Here is a 24,563-nt window from a genome sequence, read left to right as displayed (position 1 = left end):
ATAATATATGAAATAATGAGTTTATTTCAGTGATACTAAAATTACATTTATTAATGATAAAAAGACATGTTTTTTGTGCACCAATCATTAAAATTATTTTTGAAGGCTCATGTGACACTGAGGACCGGAGTAATGGCTGCTGAAAATTCAGCTTTGTCAGGAATAAATTACTTGTTTAAAATAAAGTAAAATAGAAAGCAATTTTTTTTTTTATTTCAGTAATATTTTTAAATATTACAGTTTTTATATCTGTTTTTAATCAATTAAATGCAGTCATGGTGAGCATAAGAGACTTCTTTCAATAGCATGAAAAAATCTTACCAGCCCCAAACTTTTGAAGTCTGAAGGATTTTGTTTTATTGCCTGCTAGATGGAAAATCTTAAATTTGAACAAGTCAACTACTGACAAAAGTAACAGTTAGCATTGCTCAAGTAAATGATGCTCAAGGAAAAAAAGTATTTCATACGAGTCATTTAAAGGGATAGTTCACCTAAAAATGAAATTTCTGTCATTAATTACTCACCCTCATGTCGTTCCAATCTTTTAAGACCTTCATTAATCTTCAGAACACAAATAAAGATATTTTTGATGCATTCCGAGAGCTCTCTGACCCTCCCATAAACAGCAAGGATCTTTACATGATCAAGGCTCAGAAACATACCAAGGAGATCGTTAAAATAATCCATGTGACATCAGTACTTAAACTGTAATTTTACGAGGCTAAGAGAAAACAAAAATAACGACTTTATTCAACAATTAATCTCCTCCGTGTCACACTATAGCGCTATTTTGAAGAGTATCACAAATGTAAACAATGTATGCTGTTCTGTGTCAGAACCCCTGTACGCAGATACACTGTTTATGTTGTTTAGGCTTTGATCTGAATGTAAACAACGTATCCGCGTACATGCATTGCTTACTTATGTGATACTCTCCAAAATGGCACTATAGTGTGATGCGGAGGAGGCAAGTTGTTGAATAACGTCGTTATTTTTATTTTCTTTGCGCACAAAAAGTATTCTCGCCATGCGTAAAATTGCGGTTGAACCACTGATGTCACATGGATTTTTATCTCCTTGCTACGTTTCTGAGCCTTGATTGTGTAAGGATTCTTGCTGTCTATGGGAGGGTCAGAGAGCGCTCAGAATGCATCAAAAATATCTTAATTTGTGTTCCGAAGATGAACAAAAGTCTTACAGGTTTGGAACAACATGACGGTGAATAATTAATGACCGAATTTTTATTTTTGGGGGAATCATCCCTTTAAGAGTCAGTAACTTATTCTATTTTTGACTGTAAACAATGAGGCAGCCCTCCCCCTGTTTTTTGTTGTTGTTGTTTTTTTTACATAGCTATAATGGCACTAGATGGCAGCACTGCATTAAGCACCATTGCAGTCCCCCCAAGTCCTCCTGCAGTGCTGACTGGTACTATATATTCCATTCATCATCATTTTGCACATCTGCTCCGGATGGACTTTTACCCCACGAGGCTGATTCAGACAAATTACCCTCTCCTTGTTTTGACTGTTCCTATATCAGATTTTTGCTCTGTGCTGTAGAAAACTGGGCTAATATGTAGAGTTATTGGTAACCGGAGGTGGAGGTGGCTTGTTAAATCATGTTTTGTTTGCTTGTGCAGAAAGCTGTCTCCGGCCTTCCACCAAGCACTTTTGTCCTTCTGTCGAATGTCTACTGACAGTAGGCTGGGCTCAGAGGTGAGTGGTATCAGATCACATACAGGTACAAAAGCTCAAGCACATGTGGAGTCTACTGGTTGTGACACTCAGAGAGATAGTTCATCTAAAAATGAAAAGTCAGTCAGACTTTCTTTCTTATATGGAGCTCAAAAGATATATATTTTATTACCGTAAATTTTGAATTGGGGGTGCAGTTACTGTGAATGGCCTGCAGCTTCCTTTAAATCTTCTGAAGCCAGACAATAGCTTTATGTGATAAACAGATCAAATAATTAGTTATTCGATGAAAATCTTGAGATCTGTCCATGAACTCTAAGTAGTTTTAGCCATTTTTGTTTCTTGAACAAATCTTTCAGAATGTCATGATTTTTTCTAAACTTTCGAAAATGAAATCTTTAGCAGTTTTCAATTGATCTGGCTCATGAAACCAAGTCTGAATGATTTCTTCATGGATCAAAATGATTTAGGGTTTATAAACCTAAAATAATTAAAAATCAGTTTCAGACATTGACATAAAGCAGTAATTAAATTAAATTAGTGCTGTCAAACGATTAATCGTGATTAATAAAATCCAAATTAAGTTTTGTGTACGTAATAGGTGTGTGTACTGCGTATATTTATTATGTGTATATATTACACACACATACAGTATATTCGGAAAATATTTACATGTATATATTTATATTATATATTAATTGATTTAATATGTAAACAACATGTTTTTCTTAAATATATACATGCATGTGTGTTTATTTATATACAAATAATAAATATACACGGTACAAACACATATGTAAACAAACACATTTATTTTAGATGCGATTAATTGTTTGATAGCACTAAAATAAATATAACTAAAAACTAAACTAAAATGTTGCTTTGGCAATTAAGTGAAAAAATTGAGTTCGTTGAAATTGAAGCACTAAAATTACTAAATCTAAAACTGGAAAAATGAAAGAAAAAAAACTACATTGAAAAAACTAATTCAAATTAAAATATATTTTAAAAAATCCTAATACAAAGTATTAATAATAAGATATGTAATAAAGTGAACAATCACCGCTGGCAGCTGTGATTTTTCAGCTAAAATAATAACTTAACGCAAGTTAAAATAATAACTTACCACAATCATATGGCTTCAAACTAAGTAATGTCTATTTATTAGACCTCTTTTATTTTATTAAGAAAGTCACACAGGTTTGGAACTCAATTTTTAAGTGAACTCTTTCTTTAACAATATGACTAGTCATTAAGATAGAAAGAAATGCACTGGAAGCGGTTCAGTTGCTTTCAGAATCTCCAGGAATGCATTAATAAGCACGTTTGAGAGGTCTCAGAGTTCATAGTGTCTTCTATGTCCAGAATACAAAAGCAGAAAAGGTTCTCGGGTTGCAGTTATACAGTACTTTTTGGGCACGTGTGATTAAATGAAATCTCTGACATGTTGGCCTTTGCATGCTGTTATGTGGCGACATTTTTGTGCCTAATTCCCATGTCCTTGTTTCTCAGGTGTCTCGAATAGCTGACAGCGAGCAGAGCGTCATGCTCATGCTGGGCCGCTGTCTGCCACACATCGTACCCAACGTCCTGCTGGCCAAGCGAGAGGTAACCCATGACCTTTTGACCCAGCAGTCCCACCTCATCTTCCATGTCCACTGCGGCTGGCCTCTCCTTCTCATTCTATTCTTGATTCAACGTTGACTCTACTTATTTTTTTCCATTGTAGTTGTGTGTGTTTCTCTCTCTCTCTCTCTCTCTCTCTCTAAACTAGTCCACCTCTCTCTTTTGTTCTGTTCAATCATTTCTTCTCTTGCTTTTGTGCATGCATCTCACTGCTCCGATAGAGAATGGTTGTGCACCTCTGTCAGGTGAGTGGAACACATCGGCACGTTCTCACATCAGCCCTGCTTCCTTCACCTTGCGTGTGACCTAGGGCTGTGCAAAAAATCGAATGCGATTTTCATGCACATCTCCCCAGTAAAGACGCTCCTTTAATTAGTAGTATATCTCCAGCACGTGCGTTCGGATCAGGCTTGCCAGGTTTTTACAACAAATCCTGCCCAGTTGCTTCTCAAAACTAGTCCAAAACTAGCCCAATCGCGCTTCGAGGTGGTTCCCCGATAAAAATTGCTTCCCGGGGTTAAAATATACGTTTTTTAGCAGGGTTTCCTTGGTAAAAATTCGCATTTTAGGGGCTAAATATCACGTTATTTGCATTGGGGTCGCTTCGACCTGCGGACATGAAAAACAACCTCAGACTTGGCAACACTGGTTGGCATTTACTACACCGAGCCGTAATTCACTAAAAATCTACACAAAATCGATGTTAAAATCGCAGGCGATTCTTTGTCGATTTTGAAAACGATTTTGTGTTAGTTGTCGGAAGACTACGGCTCTGTGCAGTAACTGCCGCTCCACCTGTACCAGTGTTGCCAAGTCTGCGATTGTTTTTCATATCCGCAGTTTGAAGCAACCCCACTACCCCACTAACGTGATATTTAGCCCCTAAAATGCAAATTTTACCAAGGCAACCCTTCCAAAAAATGTATATTTTAACCCCGGGAAGCAATTTTTATCGGGGAACCTCCTGGAAACGCGATTGGACTAGTTTTGGACCAGTTTTGAGAAGCAACTGGGAAGGATTTGTTGTGAAAACCTGGCAACCCAACGCACGTGCTTGAGATATACTTCTAATTACAGGAGCGTCTTTACTGATGAGATGTGCATGAAAATCGCATTCGATTTTTTGCACAGCCCTAGTGTGACCTTTGACCTTTCAGTTGGCTTGGCTTTTCATCAGCTTCCTTAGTTGTCAGCGACTCAAATGCATTTCTTTTTTTATTGATTGATTATTTTTATTGATTGATTATTGATTATTTTCAACTATAAACTTTTACTGTGCACTAAACTTCTAAACTGATAAAGCTCGAAATGTAATTTTTTTTAGACTAGATAGATATTTTGAAACTAACTAATGAATTAATTAATTGTATTATTATTATTACTAATATTAGTATTACTAGTAGTTAATAATGATATATAAACAATAATGTTTTAAGTTGTATATTTGTATACATTCACTTTATTTAATCATTTGAACTTTTTTGTCATATTTATAATATATATATATATATATATATAGTAAATACTGCAAAACAAGCATTACATACAAAACTGAAAATTTTCAGATATTTTTTTTCACATTTTAAGCAAAAACTCAATTAATTTTGATGCACTTTTCAGAAAACAGAACTTAATATCTTGTGTCATTATGCTTTTAAAGTAAATGTGTCTTGATTTTAAGAATGTTTCAATATTTGTAATTTGTAAAATAATGTTTTGCAGTGTTGCGTTCATAAAATGGTGGCAATGAAAACAAAAAATTGTTCAGTTAATATATGATGTTTAATTTTTAGTTAACTAAAAATTTTTGTTAGCTTAATAAAATTGTTAATAATAGTAAAAATATAACTTTTTCTACAGATATAGTTAATTATTTCAACTGTTAGCTGTTTAAAATTGCTGTCACAGTTATGAAGATATATATTTTAGAACAACTTCAAACATTGCTTGTCTTTTAAAAAAAAGTGTATTCTGAACTTTGTTTTATAAATATTGAGTAGCTGAATTTTTTTAAGAAAAACTAAATACAAATACAAATAACTCCAAGTTAAACTTTTGACCGCCACACCAATGGAACATTTGTATGCTGTGATTTTTCTGTGCTTCAGGCTGCAGCTATTCAGTGCCTGCCTTTCAGCTGATGCTGAAACCTTGTTCAGTTGTTTTCTTTGCCTCCCTATTACAGAACTGATTTAGTTTAAATGACTAAACATTTAGAAAAAAACACAAGGTACATGCACACATTGCTCATCTGTTGAGAGCAGACCCAAAGGTGTGTACTGTTCCAAGCCAGTTCCACAGCATTTCCCTTGTCGAGCACCTCTGATTTGCATAGGGCAGTTCTGTTTTACGGGAGACAGGTGACAGTTTAAGATGGATTGGATGCTTTCCAGGCTGAAGTCGGGTGAAAGCAAACACCACATGAGGAGTAGAGATCCTCTCACTAAACTGGACTTTGAGCTTTGCCTGTTAATTCTGTTGGCTTCGTAATTCTTCCTTGAATTCAGACACACACTCACTCTGACACACCCATCTGGTGCAGAACAATTACTAATCAGGCGCTGCTGGAGCACCTGCCTTGCAATATAATTCCTGTCATCTGTACACCTACCAGAACTTTATTGTAAAGATAAAGTCTTTCGGAATTAAAGGCCATTCAAGTTATTGATTACCATGTAAAACTGATAAGACATCAGGTACACCAGCCATTGAACTGTGTGTTTGCAACAGTCCAAAACTCCCTTTCTTCTTGCAGAATTATGCCTGGAGTGTTTGCACATGTGGGTGTGTTTCTGATTGGGCCTCTTTGCTTTCTGCTGGTAATTATCTTGATATGTAGCTGTTGATTTCCTATATGTTCAAGAAATGAGTCAGTGCAGGCTGATGGTATAACTGAAAATTTGCATATAAATACAAGTTTTCATGGGAAACAATTTGGAGTGACAAGGAATCCAAACGTGCAAGGTTTTTTTTCTTTTTCGCTTTTTGTTTAGATATTGAGAACAGATTACATTTTTTGTACTTTTTGCCAACAAAAATGTTTTGACACTTCAGCAACCAACAAATGTTATTGCGTTTGATTTAAAAAAAAAATCAAACGAATGGCCATTTATTGTAAATAATTATAGTTTGTCAAGCAAAATGCATAACAAAGCCATTTTGTTTTAAAATTATAAAGGAAAAAAATATTTGTTTTTATTTATTAATAATTAAACGATAGTCATTGTTAGAACAAAAATATATAAACAAAATATTTTCAAAATGACAAAATAATGGAAAGTTATAATAAATTCATGGAAAATCATTGACCAAAGTGTAAGAACCCTTCGATGTTTTGTTATTTAATCAAATAAGATTGTATTTATTTATTTATTAGTGTAGTTTAATTTAAGTTTTATTTATAGTTTAAACAGGGCCTAAATACAATCATAAGTATTGTTTTTTTTCTGTTTGGTTGTTTGTTTTTGTTTTGTTTTGTTTTGTTTTTAGCAAAATGCACCACAGACATTCATAAATTGTAAAAATAATAATAAGAAATAAATGTTATTTATTAATTTAAAAAATACAGTGTTATAACGAAAAAATATTTATCAATTTATGGAAATTCTTTAGTCAAAGTGTAAAAACAGTCCAGAATCCTTTGATTTGTTTGATGCAATGAGAATTGTATTTTATTTTCCTTGGTAAAAGCATCTGTTTGGGCAAACTTTATGGTAATTCTTTGGTCAAAGTGTCAGAAACGTCTAGAATAATTTGTTTTATTCTTCTTATCTGATCCATTGAGATTTAACTTTTTACTTTTACATAAGATTCATCTGTTTAAATGGAGTCCAAATACGATTAGTGTGTGATTTATTAGTCAAGTCTCAAAGCTCTTCCCATTCTTAATGCCTGCTTCTAATAGTTTTTGTTTTTTCCCCAGTAGCTCTTCCGCGAATGTTCCACTTACACATTTCCACACTTTCACTTTGGACCAGAGCCAAATAAAATCTTTCATAACTATGCCTCTTTTGAAAGCTCTGCTCCTGGTGCAGGAGACGCTGCCTCATAATGCCACACTCTTACACAGTCACTACTGATGAAACGGCTCATTGCCGTCTCCAACAGACCAACCCTTAGTTTCAAACAGCCTGCAGTCTTGCCGCATGTTTGCTAAACTATCTTTCACTTTAAAGTGCCTATTTGAGGCTGAGCTCTACCCACAGTCACGTCTGAAGATGAGATAAATCAAGAGAAAATCAACACTTCTGTGTCAAATCTTCATGTGAATCCTGATCTGTTGTTTCTATTCTGGATCTTCATGGAAAACAGGGCTAGTTACCACTGTTTGGCCATGAGACGTGTACCAAGGGCACACTGCCTGTTTTGTAATGTGATATCTGTCGTGCTGGTGAGGTTTTCTTTCATAACTGTCCCACTGTTACGGTAAACAACCACTGATTTACATGGCTAAATGGTTTTGTATGTACTTCAGAAAATGTCACGTTTATACATATCTGCATCTACACATGATGATACAGACAGGCGCTTCAGTACATCTTTTTGCTAGGACTGGGCAATATATAATAATAATTTTGAGCCTTTTGACAAAATTCTGTATATTTTTATATATTTTTTTTTCTTGAGGTGTTTTTTTTTTTTTTTTTTTTTTAAACCAAACCTTCCTATACAGCCATAAAATCTAGTTAAAAATTTTTTTTCACAAATAGCTTTGCATTAAGTGAACAGGGAATAATCCCATTTAATAAAATTTCATATATATATATATATATATATATATATATATATATATATATAAAAGCCATATATTTAAAAATATATATTTACAATCCAACAGTAAATGGGAAAGTCATAAAGAAAAAATCTAGTTCTGTCAAACGATTAATCGCATCCAAAATAAGTTTTTGTTTACATATTAGATGAGTGTTTACTGTATATATTTATGTATATATAAATACAAATACATGCATGTATATATTTAAGAAAAATATGTAATGTTTATATATGAAATATATTTATATGTAATGTGTGTGTATTTATACATACAAACACAGTACACACACATATATTATGTAAACAAAAGTTTTTATTTTTGATGCGATTAATCATTTGACAGCACTACTAAAAAAATATGTGTGTGTGCGTGCGTGCGTGCGTGCGTGTGTGTGTGACACGCTGGAGCGCAAAACCAGTCATATAAGGGTATTTTTTTTTTAAATTGAGGTTTATTCCTCATCTGAAAGCTGAATAAATAAGCTTTCCATTGTATGGAATAGGATATTGTTAGGATAGGAAAATATTTGGCCGCGATACAAATATTTGAAAATCTGGAATCTTATGGTAAATAAAAAGTTGTCCAAATGAAGTTCTTAGCAATGCATGTTACTAATCAGGAATTAAGTTTTGATATATTAATGGTAGGACAATTGTATATTGCCAAAATATCCTCATGGAACATGATCTTTACTTATAATATCCTAATGATTTTTGACACACACACACACACACACACGACCACAAAACCAGTCATAAGTAGCAAGGGTATATTTTTTGCAATAATCAACAATACATTGTAATTTTTCTTATATATATATATACATACAGTAAAGACCAAAAGTTTGGAAACATTACTATTTTTAATGTTTTTGAAAGAAGTTTCTTCTGCTCATCAAGCCTGCATTTATCTGATCAAAAATACAGAAAAAAACAGTAATATTGTGAAATATTATTACAACTTACAAATAATAGTTTTCTATTTGAATATTTAGATTTAAAGTATAACAAATTTAAAAACAATTATTTTAAATTGTAATAATATATCACAATATTACATTTTTTTCTGTATTTTTGATCAAATGAATGCAGGCTTGATGAGCAGAAGAAACTTCCATCAAAAACATTAAAAATAGTAATGTTTCCAAACTTTTGGTCTGTACTGTATATATATATATATATATACTGTTATATATACAGTACAGACCAAAAGTTTGGACACACCTTCTCATTCAAAGAGTTTTCTTTATTTTCATGACTATGAAAATTGTAGATTCACACTGAAGGCATCAAAACTATGAATTAACACATGTGGAATTATATACATAACAAAAAAGTGTGAAACAACTGAAAATATGTCATATTCTAGGTTCTTCAAAGTAGCCACCTTTTGCTTTGATTACTGCTTTGCACACTCTTGGCATTCTCTTGATGAGCTTCAAGAGGTAGTCACCTGAAATGGTCTTCCAACAGTCTTGAAGGAGTTCCCCGAGAGATGCTTAGCACTTGTTGGCCCTTTGGCCTTCTGTCTGCGGTCCAGCTCACCCCTAAACCATCTCGATTGGGTTCAGGTCCGGTGACTGTGGAGGCCAGTTCATCTGGCGCAGCACCCCATCACTCTCCTTCTTGCTCAAATAGCCCTTGATGCCTTCAGTGTGACTCTACAATTTTCATAGTCATGAATATAAAGAAAACTTTTTGAATGAGAAGGTGTGTGTGTGTATATATATATATAAATACAGTCAGCCACCTTCAACATTATCTCAGTTTATTGATTTTGATGCTTCATTTTGTTCATTCTGTGGTGTAAAAAGGTCATATAAGCAAAAACACTTAAACAAAACATGCTCAGGTCAAACTGTCTGAATTTTTTTTTCTCCCAAATTTATAGATTTTACTAGTGGTCCACAGTATGAAGAATATTTGGGTGTATAAGCCTTTTGGCCATTTCTGGTGCATTTACAGTAATGTTAACTAATGGACACTGTCCCTGTCAAATAAATAAATAAATAAATATTATAGTATGTCACAGTTTACTATATTTTACTATATTCACTTACATAAATGAACTTTAATGTCTGGCACCCATTAGTAAAAAATATTAAAAATTATATCTAGTGTCAGAGTAAAAATTGATTTGATCCAAAATCAAAATCACTTCACTATAGTGTTTCTAAATATTATAGCACCAACAACATAGTTGCAAACGTGTCGTGAATATCCGATACAACATGCAGACATAGTTGGTGCTATGGGTGAGTGGCTTGTAGACTCTCTCCTTTGTGGTGAAGGTGTTTCTTCAATAGAGTAGTTTTTTTTTCTCCCTATATCCTCAAATACCTGCTTGCGGAAGTTCCCTGTCCGAGCCCTTTGGGACATGTTTTAGCGGATGCATGTGTGTTTATTTCCCTGTGCATATTATTTGACATCTGTTCCTGTGTGTGTCCACAGGAGTTGATTCCTCTCATTCTGTGTACGGCCTGCCTGCATCCTGAGCCCAAAGAAAGAGACCAGCTACTGCACATCCTCTTTAATCTTATCAAGAGACCTGACGATGAGCAGAGGTGTGTGCGCATTTGGGCATCTGCGCATGTGTAAACTGACCAAAAAAATCGGTTTTGTTATGAGTTTGATAACACTCTGCTGTAATCTTTCTTTCCAGGCAGATGATTCTGACCGGGTGTGTGGCATTCGCCCAACATGTGGGTCCCACTCGGGTGGAAGCCGAACTCTTGCCACAGTGCTGGGAACAGGTTAGTTCTGTACTCGTACACACACTCACCACATAAAAAAGCAGGAATTCCTTTGTAGGCACACTCTGTTATTCACACAAACCAAATGGTCAAAACAACAATTTTGTAACATCCTATGGACTTTTTATCAATAGTACATCTGTAATAGTTTTCATATGTGAAAAGGTTAGCCAATCAAAGCATGGCTGATTTACATATAGATGTAGCAGTGGCACAATAAACTACGTATATTAGGGTAAGAGGAAGTATAATGATGTCAAAAAAACTAACATAACTAATATGTTAATATGTAACATAACTTTTGGACTTTTAAGTTCACACTTAAATATTTTTGAGCATTTTTAGCTTTTACTTGACAAGTTTCAATTTTTTAAAAATCTTTTTGGAATAGGTTATTAGAATATTTTCTGAATGGAATATTGGAATCTATTTAGAATGGAGTCTTAATAACAGAATATTTTAATCTTTTTACAGTGGAATCTTTAGAGTGGAATATTTTAACCTTTTCAAAAAAAAACATATAAGTTGCATTTTATTATTTTTTAATTGAGAAATAGGCCAAAAAAGTTTAGAAACATTATAATAAACAATGTAAACATAGATAGGCTATTTTAGTTCCCCTTGCTTCACAACAAATCCTTTCAATTAACATTATTTAGAAAAGAACAGAATTAAAACTATAAAAAGCTATAGCAATATAAACGACAAGCCAAAACTAATTGATTTAGGCTTAAATGAAACCAAAACCAACATTGGGTCTCTCATTCGACACAAAATCAAATGTTTCCGTCTTTGCCATGTATTTGAATTCTAAAATATTATTTATTATGTACTTCATCCACTCTCCAATATCCAGGTAAAACAAAATGTTTTACATGATGGCAATACGGTGAAAATGCTTAATTGGCACAGATTTGACTACGTATTTAAACTGAGCAGTGTGTTTCTTTCCATATCTTCTACTGACTGTATGTTATTATGATCGTAAACAGGCATCATTGTCAAGGTGTTTGTCACTTGAATTTTTTCCTTCTAACAGTGGAAAGAATTACTCCTTTTAGTCATAAAGATAATCGGAATTGTAAAAGATTTGCTTTTATTTGTGTAAATTCACAATAAAAACAAATCTTTGTGCTTTTGTAAAATAAGCCTAAAGACAAATTGTCTTGGTTTCCTTTGGTGCACCACAAAAATGAACCAAAACTCTGCAGGCTACTTGTTGCACAGTTTTTTTTTTTTGTTGTTGTTGTTTTCTTGATTTATTGTTCAAGTAAAAATATATTTCTCATATAGTCCTATTTATCATTTTTATTTATTGTTTGCTGTTCTTTGCGCATGTAAAATGAATCCCCGGAAAACAAATGTTAGTGTTTTTAACGGTTCACTTATGCTTTCTAATTTATTTCAATTCTAATTTAAAGTAATTTTGTCTTAACAGTTAATAATCGGTTAACAAGCATCGGTTAGGAGAAATAACCGAAGTCTTTTGAGATTGTTTTTGTTATTAAATAAATACAGAATAAATGCATAATAATTTAATTATAAATTATTTATTTATTTTTCTTTAGACCCTTTTAGATTCTAATAATATTACAAAATGTACCCTTAAAGTTGGTTAAAAGGATAGTTCACCCAAAAATGAAAATTCTGTCATTATTTGCTCACCTTTGTCATTACAAATCACAATTCACATTCACAAAATGGTTTAGAAAGGTTTTATCCAATATTTATTTATGAATACTCTGTAATTTCTATAATGGCTCTCAGGCATAAAGTCTGATTTAAATTGTCCAAAAAAATATGAAGCCATTGTAGATCATGCTCAATCCATGGCTTGGTACACATCCCTATGTTTACTGTTAGTTTTTAAGTAAACTTTCAGAAGTACAGTACATCCCATTCGCAAATCCCCACATGGAAACCTATTTCCGCTGAGGAAATAACCTAAACAATTTCAGCGTTTAACACTGAAAAATGTGAGCTAATGTGGTTTATAGAGGGTACGGGTGGGTATGAAGTCCTGCGGTCAGAGCTGGAACTGACGCTGCCGTGTTGTGTCTTCGCTGTCTATGTACGTCTGTGTCACATGTGTGTTTCTCTCGCTCAGATCAACCACAAGTATCCAGAGAGAAGACTTCTGGTGGCGGAAGCATGTGGAGCTCTGGCCCCTTATTTACCCGTAAGAGACTACGTTCCTCTAAATATAAAAGCAGTCTAACTGGGACACATTAATCATGTTCACCTTTCAACAAAGTCACAGTTAGTGATCGCTGAAACACTAGACGTCCAAGATCACACTAGCCAAACTGCGGTGAGTGGTAGTCAAGCAAGAGCATGCTAAAATAATCAAATAAAAATTATCAAATAATCAAACCAACGAATGTCAACATAGCGCAGAATCTGTTCACATTTGTGTTCACTTCGATCGTGTGTGTGTGTGTGTGTGTTGCTATGGAGGAATGCTGTTTGTTTGCAGTGGCTTAACATCATAGAGTTATGGTCGGAACTCACAGCAGGCGGTTCATCTAGTGCCATGAAAGAGCCTTGGAACCATTTTAGAACTGAGTCAATAGATTGCAATCTTTGAAACCTTTTTTTATATCTTAATATTTACAATTTAATCTTTTTTTTTTTTTAAATAATTTTTGGACTCAAATGATTAGATCTTTTATATTTGACTGTTTCAAAGATCAGTTATTAGCATTTAATATTTAGAATGGAATCTGAATTCATTTAGAATAGAAACAAATGAACATTTTGTAAATTAATATTTAGAATCTTTTTTTATTAGCATTTCTTTATTAACATTTTTGAAATGTTATATATTGAGAATTAAATCCTTCAGTCATCTCTGAGTTGCATATTTATTTAAGATAAAATTTGTCAGTCTTTAAAATTATGGATTTGAAGTCAGTAAGATTTCTTTTTTATTATTATTATTTTATTTATTTTTAAAGAAATTAATACTTTTTTTATTCAGTATTCAGTTAAATTGATCAAAAAGAGTCTTGGGTTTACTTTTACTTTTTTAAAGAAATTAATACTTTTATTCAGCAATGGCACATTAAATTAATAAAAATAAAGTGAGCGTAGAAGATGTTTGCATTCTTACAAATAGTTTCTATCTCAAATAAATGCTGTTCTTTTGAACTTTCTATATAAAAAAAAGATTATTTAAATAAAAAAATTGCATGTTTCAACAAAAATATTAACAATTTTCAACACTAATAACAATAAGAAGTGTTTGTTGAGCACCGATTTGCATATTAGAATTACCTGACTTATTAGTGACACTAAGACTTGAGTAACTGGAGTTTACATTGGCTGTATATCATAGAGTTACAGTCATAAGGTTTAGCAGGCTGCTAATTTATTAATTCTATAAAAAACTGTCTTTTATATCTGAACTGATTTGACTCAAACGGGGCTCTGATTGTTGGTATTATGCCTTTTTTTTTTTTTTTTTTTGCCTTTGTATGCTCCGGTCTATAATGAAGTGTCAGATGTTTACTCACTTCCTCGTGAGTATGAACACTTAATCATTTAACCAATCACAGCAGAATACAAAAACAGATGTTGTGTAGGCAATTCAGTGCTGGCATTGGAATACAAGTATATACTGTATGTGTGTGTCTACAGAAGGAGATCCGAAGCTCTCTGGTTCTGTCCATGCTCCAGCAAATGTTGGCGGAAGATAAAGCCGATATGGTCCGAGAGGCTGTGGTGAAAAGTTTGGGCATCATAATGGGCTACATTGACGACCCAGACAAATACTCCCAGGTGTGTGCATGTTTTGGCGCTCAAGCACAATCTAGAGTTTTTACACTTACGTTACTAGTGTTTTCTCATGTATTTATGCTTTATTTTGTATATGGCTATGTAATAGGGCTTTGAGCTGATGCTGTTGTCTCTGGGCGACCCGTCAGAGAGGGTGGTCAGTGCCACCCACCAAGTGTTCATTCCTGCTTTCGCTGCCTGGTGCACAGAACTGGGCAACTTACAGTCCCAGCTCATCCCCTCCCTCCTCACACGCATCGAGAAGCTGCTCAAGGTGAAAGCCAGCACATACTTGTACACACACACTTACTTCTTAGTGAAGACACTTCCTTGTGTTTAGCATGTTTAGATTTCACCTGACCTGTTTTGAATCTCCATCAAATAAATTTAGTCTTTTCAGAATTTAATATTTAGAATGGACTTTATTATTTGGAGTGGTACTTAAGAATCGTTTTAGAAGTGAATTTTTAGAATGGAACCATGAAGGCTTTTTGAATTGAATCTTTACAACAGAATCTTTCAGATCCTTTTTCGGATCTTATAAAGACTCGGAAAAATCAAATCCTTTGTTATCGTTCAGATGGAATCTTTAGAGTTTAACATTTAGAATGGAATGGAATATAAGAGACTTCTTTCAAAAACATTACAAAAACTTAACTCCAAACTTTTAAACGTTGTACATTTGAATCTATAGAAAGGAATCTTAATTGAATTGAATGGAATAAATTGTTAGAAATGAAATATTCTTTCTATAATTGACTCTTAAGACTGAAATATTTAAGTATTTCAAACTTTCTTCATTATTTTGTCTGGGCTGCGTTTCTCAAAAGCATTACTAGCCTAAGTTGATCATAGAACCATTGTAATCAATGGAGCTACAATCCACTTAGGCTTATGATGCTTTTGGGAAACGCAGCCCAGGCTTTCCAGGTCTTGTTCTCAGTACAGTTAGAGACATTGTGCCCACAAAGTAACTAAGCACAACATATCAAGCACTCCACACACATTCTTTCAGCGTCCTTCAGTTATCTATTTCCTAAATTCCTCTCTCTTTCTCCAGCAGGGTGAATATGGTCTAGATGAGCACAAGCTGCATATGTATCTGTCAGCGCTTCAGTCCCTCATCCCGTCTCTGTTTGCGGTGCTGCTTCAGAACGCCCCCTTCACCAGCCGAGCCAAACTACAGGGAGACGTGCCTCCAATCGAGGGTGAGGGTTGGCCAACGTCAACATGTGCACGCAGGCACACACACGCGTTTTCTGCTAACATTCTCAGTCAGGCCACGTTTAGCGACGCAGACCTGGCGCCTGACTTAGTGTAACTGTAGGGTTCCTGCCATGTTGAGGTTGCTCTCTGGTTTTGGGCTCACTATCAAAGTGCTCTTTCATTTACGCACGGCGGCAGCGTCAGATGATTTGCGCAGTTATGCTTTTTTGGTGTATTCTTGGTTTTAAAATCTGCTCCTGTGTGTGTGTGTGTGACCTCACAGTGACCCGGTTCCCGCGGCCTGCCTCCCCGTTGCAGGACGTGGCCACCATCGTGGGCAGCCGAGAGCAGTTGGCAGTTCTGCTGCAGTTATATGATCATCAGCTCCAGCATGAAGGAACTACAGGATGGGACAGTTTGCTCTGGGTCGTCAACCAGTTGTAAGTTAATGTCTCACACACGCTCTTCCCCCTTTTGACCTCTGGTTTTTGCCATTTTATTGAGGGTGGAGACAGGAACTTGGGTCACCCACTCAGAGCATTAAATGGCATGCATATGTGGCAATTAAAAAGAAACGGCTCATAAAAAACACTTTACTTGATCTTCTGATATACTGCTAGAATTCATAATCCAAAGATTTATCTTCATCCCACCAAGATTATTTCGAAAAAGGGAAAACAAAGGGTCAGAAAGTGTCAGATGACGTCATAACAAAGAACATGTTAACATTTGGAATAGGCCACTCCAGACAAACTCAGAAACTTGTGTAAATGGCTGGAAACGTTAGCGTCAGTTAATTGTTGTTAAAATTAAAATTAATAGGAATGAAAATAAAACATATTTTGATAAATAAAATCATTAAAAAAAATGTATCGTGTGTGTGTGTGTATTTATGTAAACACATACTCTTATTTAAAAAAATATATTTTATTTATCTAAATATATATATATATATATATATATATATATATATATATATATATATATATATATATATATATATATATATATATCCATAAATATACACAACATAAATCATTTTTATATCGTTTTTATTTATTTTTATTTAGTGTTTTAATTTAATTTAATTATAATAAAAATTTTATTTAAACTAAATCTACCTCATACAATAACAAAACAAAATCTGTAAAAATCTACCTCAGCTTCTGCTCTAAACTATAGGGAGCCCTTTTACATTGCTATGAGGTTACAATTAACAACAGAACCCAAACTTAAATTTAATTACTATTTATTTTTAACTATAATAATTATTATATATTATTATATATTTAAATAAAATATATATTCGAGTTACATTTCTTTGTATTTGTTAGCCAATCAGAACAGATGTCATTTACATATCAAAGTCCTAAAGGTCTGAGCAGCAGCACATTTAAGTGAGAAGTAGAGTAAGACTGTAAAAAATGAATATACGATTGTGCAGTTAGGTACAATGCATTTGAAATCCTTTTAGTGACTGTATAGGTATACATCTCACCATATGTTGCATCTAAATGCCTAAGTTTACCTACATTTGCAGCGGACCTGATTCTGTCTTTTTGTCCAGTTTACCACAGCTTATAGAGATTGTAGGACGCATCAACGTCACCTCATCCACCTGTGTGCACGAGTTCTCCAGGTTCTTCTGGAGATTATGTCGAACGTTTGGGAAAATCTTTACCAACACTAAGGTAGGACAGGTCAAAGACATTCGCCGTACAGTAATCTCTATCTCTAGCACCTTTTTTCATGTACTTTTTTATATTTGGCCAAGTGAATTAGCTAAATAAAGCTTGTGCTGCAAATAGTCCAGCTCAGATTCACCCTTTATCGGTTTCAGTTTAATTTAGGTGTTGCTTTCCCCTCATTTTTAAAGGTAAAACCTCAATTCCAAGAAATCCTGCGGCTATCTGAGGAGAATGTGGGTGAGTAACTGTTCACTTAACCAAAAATAATACTCCTGCTGTCAAAGGAGGGGGGCTGGGAAGTGAACACACACACACACACACACACACACACACTCTCTCTCTCTTCGTTTCCCATGCTGGAGGCTTGTGTGTCAAATATGTGTTTTCACTCTTCATGGGATTTGGAAATGGAGCTTTTTCTTTCATTCTTTGAATGTTTGTTAAGTTAAAAAAAAGTCTATGGTTAAAGCATCTGCCAACGAAACTGGGCATGTTGTATCATTGTAATGGTTTGAACTGCGCTCAATTATTACCAGATGGGTTCAACTAATTCTCAACCGAGTGTTCAGTTATATGTTTAGAGATTGTAACACAGTGTGTCCTGCAGACGCCTCCGCAGGAAATGGCATCCTTACAAAGGCTACGGTGCCGATCTATGCAACCGGAGTCCTGACGTGCTACAATCAGGTAGGAGCTTCACGATACGTCTGGTGTGTGATGTCTTCATTCAGAAAAAGGCTCTCTCTGATGAAGTTGTCTGTTTCAGGAGGAGGACCGTAAACTCTTGATTGGCTTTCTTGAGGATGTCATGACCACGCTGTCTCTCTCCCATGCTCCCCTTGACAGTCTAAAGGCTTCATTTGTAGAGCTGGGGTGAGTGTCCTTCAGCACTGTTAAATCTGCAGCCAGGATGCATTTCTGCATGAGCTCATCTAGGGCTGCAATTCCTTTAAGCTGATGTAAAATGGCTTGCTCTAGAGTGTCATGACCCCACAGTTGAGAGTATCTGTCAGTGTCTATGCACTAAAGCTTTATTAATTCATGCATTTGAAGGGAGTAGTTCACACAAAAGTTAAAACTGGCATCATTTATTCACCCTCATGCTATTCCAAACCCATATGATTTGATTTGATTGGAACACTGAAGCACTGAAACTGTAACCAGAGTTGTGTACAAATTTACAAAATATTGTTTATTACACAATTTTACTCAGATTTTTTTGATGTTTGTAATTTTATTTTATAAAGAAAATGATTCCAAATAATAAATTGCCATAATAGTTGGGAATTGTAGTTATTTAAGAAACTTCCAAGAGCAGGAAATTAAACTTTTTACTGCAAAACATTACAATTTTCTTTTCTTTTTTTTTTCTTTTTTTATTATTGATCTTAACTAATTCTTTAAAAGTTTAATTTACAGCGGTGGCTAAATTTATTAGAGCACAAGTATTTTCACCAGCTAAAACAAATGGTTTCAAGTAAGGTTTTTTTAGTTTTTGCTGTTGTGCGTTTCACATTTAACAGAATTTTAACACAAGTGCCTAAAAGTTTTCACAGTACTGTATCTTTGCAGGTAGGTTTCTTGAAGCATCTTGCAAATGTTGCCACAGTTCATCTGGATTTAATCTGAGAGGAAACCATTTTTTAGCTAGTGAAAATACAAGTGTACTAATAATTTTGGCCACCACTGTAAATAAGCCAGTAAGCTAATATTAAAGGAATAGTTCACCCAAAAAATAAAATTCTGTTATTAATTACTAAAGTTTAAAAGGTAGACAAGCAGAACTCTAAACCAAATGTTTACATTTGCTAGACATAAACACTTACAGTACATACCGGCCCGAGGTCAGTAGGTCATCCCTGAAGTTGACCCCTGCATAAACCGACAATAATGGTTTAAGCAACATGTCCCAATTTGTTCGACTCCCGTATCCTGATGATCTAATGCAGCAGACGTTTCATGCTAATGGCTCTCTAACTGACTAGAAGATCAGGCTTAGTGGGATCATCAACTGTCACTTTGTGAGTACCCACTAAAACCGTTACTTCCTGTGTCCAGGGCAAACCCAGCGTTTCATGAGCTTCTGCTGACGGTGCTTTGGTATGGAGTGGTCCATACATCTGCACTGGTACGCTGCACCGCTGCACGCATGTTCGAGGTAAGCCCTCGCTCCAATTCTCGCTTCAAACATTGACACACATAGTTTACTTAGCCATAAAATTAATAAATACTTCCAATGTCCTTAAGTTTATGTTTAAAGATATTAAGCATCCTCCAGGCCAGTCTAATGATTACTTTTATTACCTAATGTTTTGTTTTTCATGCACATTTGTTGTAATATAATGTTAATGGTTGGTGTGAGGTGGTAAACATGTATTTTCAGAGCTCTCCACACTCCCTCTAGGGCCTCCTTGTGCCTTGTCATCCATGTTACCTGTCAAATCACTGAATGTTTACTTGTATTGAAGTCGTTGCAGCTTTAAAGCATCCGTACGTCTTTTGCACCACAGCACGCTTGCTATTGCCATTCAGATATGAAGTAACGGCCCCCACATTTCATCCCCCCACCCCGTTTTAAGTCGTAAATGAAGGTTCGAGGAGTGTTTAGAAACTCTTCCCCTTCTCCTCATCTGTGGTCGTAGCTTTAGTTCAATTTGCCTGGCCTTTTTAGTCATTAATTTTTATTTAATTTATCTGTGTAGTGCCTCCTTGGGCTTCTGTCATATTTTTGTTGTTGTTGTTGTATGTCTGCGCTGTTTTTTAGTTTGTTACCGTTGTTTCTTTTTTGTGTTCTTTTGTTTCTCTCTCTCTCGCTGCGGTGTTCCATGACACTGTGCTCGCTCTTTCCATGCATCCTGTGTGACATCACCCCTGCTCTGACCAATCAGCTGTTGGTGAAGGGGGTGAATGAAACTCTAGTAGCTCAGAGAGTTGTTCCAGCACTTATCACTCTCTCCAGTGATCCTGAAATGTAAGTCTCCTCCTGCCTCCTTCATCCATGCACCTCCCTCCGCCTTGGTTTTCTCAGGGGGGCACAACTTTATTAGCCCCTCCTCCAGCGAGCACCGCCTACCTGAGCCCAGATTTAAGGGTTTCAGATTATTTATGTTAAAAAAGAAATTAATGTCATGCAACATATTGCAGTTGAATCAATGAAATGTCACCTTCAGATAAAAATGAATAAATAGATGTGGATCATGAATATTTTTTCCATTATGATTTTTTAATTTTCATCACATTGAATCAGGTTCTCATTACCATTAAGGGGTGGGGAATATTTTTTTTTAAACAACAAAAATATAATATATAACTAATACTACCATGATCTATACATAAAATTGTAGATGAAAAATGTAATTTAGCATTTAGACATCCAGAGGGTTAACTGTGATTAATTGCTATGAAAATAATGCCAAACAAAATAAAATAATTTTCTTTATTTTTATTTTATTTTGAGTCTCGAATATGGCCCTGGCATTATTTATACATTATTTATATATTTTATATTTATATATTTTTGTATGCATTTTTATTTGCATTATAATACGCTTCTAACCAAGAGAAGGTTAAATGTGCTTAATTGCTACAAAATTATTGTCATAATGCAAAATAAATCTAAAATAGGCTTTTTTTATTATTATAAAAATTCTAAAATTTGTATTTTATTTAGTTTATTATTTTATTTTGAAGTTGAAATATGCCCCTATATATAAATATATATATTTTGAAATATACCATTGTTAACCATCATTTCGGCTGATAGAATCATTTGTATTTCTAGCTAATGTTCTGTCAGTGTGGAAGTGTATTTCTGGCTCTCCTGATGAAACCAAGGCTTGAGAGACAGTGCTTATTTTGTTGATGTCTCACGTGCTCGGTGTACTAACATCCTTCGTTCAGTCTACACTAATCGGCGCATGCTTGGAGAAGCTGCCTGCTTTCCACAATCCATTCATCTCTTCATTCAGCTCATTTGTCCATCCATGTGGCCCGTGGCATGTTTGGCTGCCAGTCACTCTTTCTCAAGGCCCCCCCCCCCCCCCCAGCACTACAGTCTCCTTTACCACCCCACTTCCCTGCTAGGTTCTTGGCCATTTGTGTTTGACCCCCCCGTCTCTCTTTTGCATCTGACTGGTTTGCAGCTGGTTCTTCGAGGCATGAGCGAAGCCTTAATTGACAAGCGAGTAGCCCCGGCCCTTATTACCTTGTGCAGTGGTCCTGAATTGTGAGTTAACCGCAGCTATGAGACACTTTAAAAACCAAATATCCTGTCTCCTCTCCGCATTCTCTTGGTTGGATATTTTTTATTTTTTAGTTTTCTGGGAGGGGGGGGGGGGTGGATATTTGTTTGTTTCTGTTTTCATACTGACATGGGAATGATCATGTGTTATTAATCATCTTGCTTGCCACATATTCCATCAAGTGATTGGCATCTCATGGTTCTGTTCCATTCGTGCATCTTTTATCTTTTTAGTGGGTAATGGAATGGTTGCTTTTGGATGTGTAGTGACGGATTTTCTGCTTTCAGCTCAGTGAGGATATCAACAATACCTGCTTTTGGAACTATCATGGAAACTATAACACAAAAAGAGGTACGAGTCCATATTACAGACACCCACACAACCCACATGTGTTTATCAATTTTAAAGTATTTAAATCTCTAGTTTAGTGAAAACTTGACATGTTTGATTATTGTTATATAATATTTGTGGATTTGCGCAGCTTGTCAGTTAACAACGGCTCTGTGTAGTAACTGCTGCTCTGTGAAATCATGCATCTGATGGAATTTACTAATAATTAGATAACCGGCTTTATGGATGAGATGCTCATTAATTATTGGCCGATATTTATCGTGCACCCCTACGGACTAAGGTTTACAAACTGTATAGAGGAGGTCTTATTTATTTTTGTGTCATATGTGTGTTTGTCAGCTGCTAGAGAGAGTGAAAATGCAGCTGGCCTCTTTTCTGGAAGACCCCCAGTATCAGGACCAGCATTCTTTGCACATGGAAATCATCAAAACATTTGGAAGAGTAGGGCCCAATGCAGAGCCACGCTTCAGAGATGAATGTGAGTGTCATCACTATATATTCACTTGCATATGCAAAGTTTTTCACTGTTTGCACAGAGGAAAAACAGCGTAGCGTGTTATAATGTGATGATAACAGTACAGTCTTGCTTCTGTGGCTGTTTGCCCTTTAGTGCACTTACATTATACTGGGGCAGAAGTATTCTTTTATGTTATGTTCTTTGTCTGTTTTTTCCACAGTTGTTCTTCCTCATTTGCACAAACTGGCTCTGTGCAACAACCAGCAGACAGTGGAGAGTAAAAGAATTGACATTGCCACTCAGCTGTTTGAGGCATACAGCGCCTTATCCTGCTGTTGTATCCTTTATATATTTCAAAAAGTGACTTTTTTTTTTTTTTTTCTTTTTTTTCTTTTTTTTCTTTTTTTTTTTTTTAGTATTTTTGTGTGTTTAGAACCACCTTTCAACTTGTCTTACGTAGCAAGGTTTTGACTATTAGCATGAAAGGCATACTTCACCCGAAAATGAAAATCTATGGAAACATTTAGTATTACATCACTTGAATGAATGGGTGCCGTCAGAATAAGAGTCGGAACAGCTGATAAAAACATTACAGTAATCCACGCCTCCCGTCTATCAGTAAATGTCTTGTGAAGCAAAAACCTGCTTGTTTGTAAGAAATACATTTTACTTGAAAAACCTTCTTAAACCTTCGCCTCTGCTGAAAATACGAGTCCTCTATACTTAGTATATGTAAGACAGAACATATTTTTTTAATTTTGTGTTTATTCATATCATTTCATACAATTCATTTGATTGAAAAGCTGTGTCTAATTCAGCATCTGTTTCTCATTGGGATAGCTATTTAAAAACCTGACATTTGCGTAAACCAATCAGCCAATCAGATTGTAACTTGTCATTTTGTCAAGCCTTTGCTATTTTGGGGATATAATCAGACAATCCATGAACAGTCAGGGCAATCATTTGGCTGAACATTTGAGGCTTTTTTCAACAAATCAGTCAAGCGGTTTTATTGTTTTTGTAAGCCTCAGTAATGCCCAGCGGTTTGCATTTCCAACATTTCCAGAAGTAGATTTTTCTCTAAGAGGGAACATTTTGATTTCAAATTGAAAACAGATAGACAGCGGAATTGGACTGTACACCTCGACTGCTGATGTTTGGAAGCAGAAGCCATCTTTCACTGGTTCCTCCACTGATTTTGTGGCGTATGGCAGCTTGCACAGTATAACCACAGTCTGACGTCCAGTTTCAACTTAAAACAGATACTCAACACACAGTCTGTGTGGCCACTTTCTCTCTGGGCTTTTTGAGTTTTTGAGCGATGGTCAACTATTTAAGCTGGACATGAGTCTCCATAGCTGGATTTGCATTCTCGCTCTCTTTTTTTCCTCCTCTTCTTCTGAGAGCTTCATCGTTGTGAAAATGTTTGCATATCCCGCTGGCAGGAAAAAAAAGAAAATAAACCTCAGCCATTTTTGTACACTAAATTGCAGGGTGGATGGCTGAATTTGTCGTTAAATGCTCTGTGATGTTGTCTGTTTGAGCGAAGAGAGCCTAGCCCAGCCCTTTGGTCAGGATTCCCAGCATTCATGCCTTTGCAGATGCTCTTTTGTCTTGTTAACAACATCCCATCTTTCTCGGTTTAATTTTATTTTTGTCTGCTGTGTCACCGTTGAGACCCCCCTGTAGCAGTGGCTTGCCCCCCAGGCAGTTTTGTAAAACCTCGTCCTCTCTGTGTTTTGAGGTTTTGCAACATGATCAATATGAGGTTGAGTCTGGATCATGGGCCGAATACTGGTGTGTATTTACTGTATAAGTGCAAGTCATTATAGGGTTTAATATTAATTTCTCACGGCTGGGTTTTCTATCAAGTTTTGTGGTGATCATGGTTTCGGTTTCTTCGCTTTTAGGGGTGCAACAGATCATCAGGCTGATACCGGTAACTCAAGTTAACATGGAGTTTGTTGTTTCATTCATTCAGCTGAATTAAAAAA

At 35.2% G+C, this 24,563-nt stretch overlaps 1 protein-coding gene across 18 annotated transcripts in view; it reads left to right on the top strand.

Annotated features, from left to right (window-relative positions):
• relch (RAB11 binding and LisH domain, coiled-coil and HEAT repeat containing) overlaps positions 1 to 24,563 on the top strand; it is a 49,464-nt gene that overhangs the window by 19,196 nt on the left and 5,705 nt on the right. For 4 of the 18 annotated variants that reach the window (XM_059524587.1, XM_059524580.1, XM_059524582.1 and 1 more), the window contains 21 exons: positions 1,643 to 1,718; positions 3,210 to 3,305; positions 3,545 to 3,568; positions 10,548 to 10,660; positions 10,759 to 10,849; positions 12,957 to 13,028; positions 13,104 to 13,160; positions 14,347 to 14,370; positions 14,489 to 14,629; positions 14,736 to 14,900; positions 15,687 to 15,834; positions 16,116 to 16,272; positions 17,400 to 17,523; positions 17,709 to 17,757; positions 18,128 to 18,207; positions 18,287 to 18,393; positions 19,579 to 19,678; positions 20,409 to 20,491; positions 22,049 to 22,112; positions 22,452 to 22,590; positions 22,790 to 22,906. In XM_059524587.1, the coding sequence (XP_059380570.1) occupies positions 1,643 to 1,718; positions 3,210 to 3,305; positions 3,545 to 3,568; positions 10,548 to 10,660; positions 10,759 to 10,849; positions 12,957 to 13,028; positions 13,104 to 13,160; positions 14,347 to 14,370; positions 14,489 to 14,629; positions 14,736 to 14,900; positions 15,687 to 15,834; positions 16,116 to 16,272; positions 17,400 to 17,523; positions 17,709 to 17,757; positions 18,128 to 18,207; positions 18,287 to 18,393; positions 19,579 to 19,678; positions 20,409 to 20,491; positions 22,049 to 22,112; positions 22,452 to 22,590; positions 22,790 to 22,906 (2,027 nt within the window). Of the gene's footprint in view, positions 1 to 1,642; positions 1,719 to 3,209; positions 3,306 to 3,544; positions 3,569 to 10,547; positions 10,661 to 10,758; positions 10,850 to 12,956; positions 13,029 to 13,103; positions 13,161 to 14,346; positions 14,371 to 14,488; positions 14,630 to 14,735; positions 14,901 to 15,686; positions 15,835 to 16,115; positions 16,273 to 17,399; positions 17,524 to 17,708; positions 17,758 to 18,127; positions 18,208 to 18,286; positions 18,394 to 19,578; positions 19,679 to 20,408; positions 20,492 to 21,662; positions 21,746 to 22,048; positions 22,113 to 22,451; positions 22,591 to 22,789; positions 22,907 to 24,563 lie in introns of those variants that run through there. The other 14 variants (XM_059524589.1, XM_059524592.1, XM_059524585.1 and 11 more) reach the window with 10 other exon arrangements.

The sequence above is a fragment of the Carassius carassius genome, chromosome 35 (genome assembly GCF_963082965.1).
Source record: "Carassius carassius chromosome 35, fCarCar2.1, whole genome shotgun sequence".
NCBI lineage: Eukaryota > Metazoa > Chordata > Actinopteri > Cypriniformes > Cyprinidae > Carassius > Carassius carassius.
This window is presented reverse-complemented; position numbering and strand designations above follow the sequence as displayed.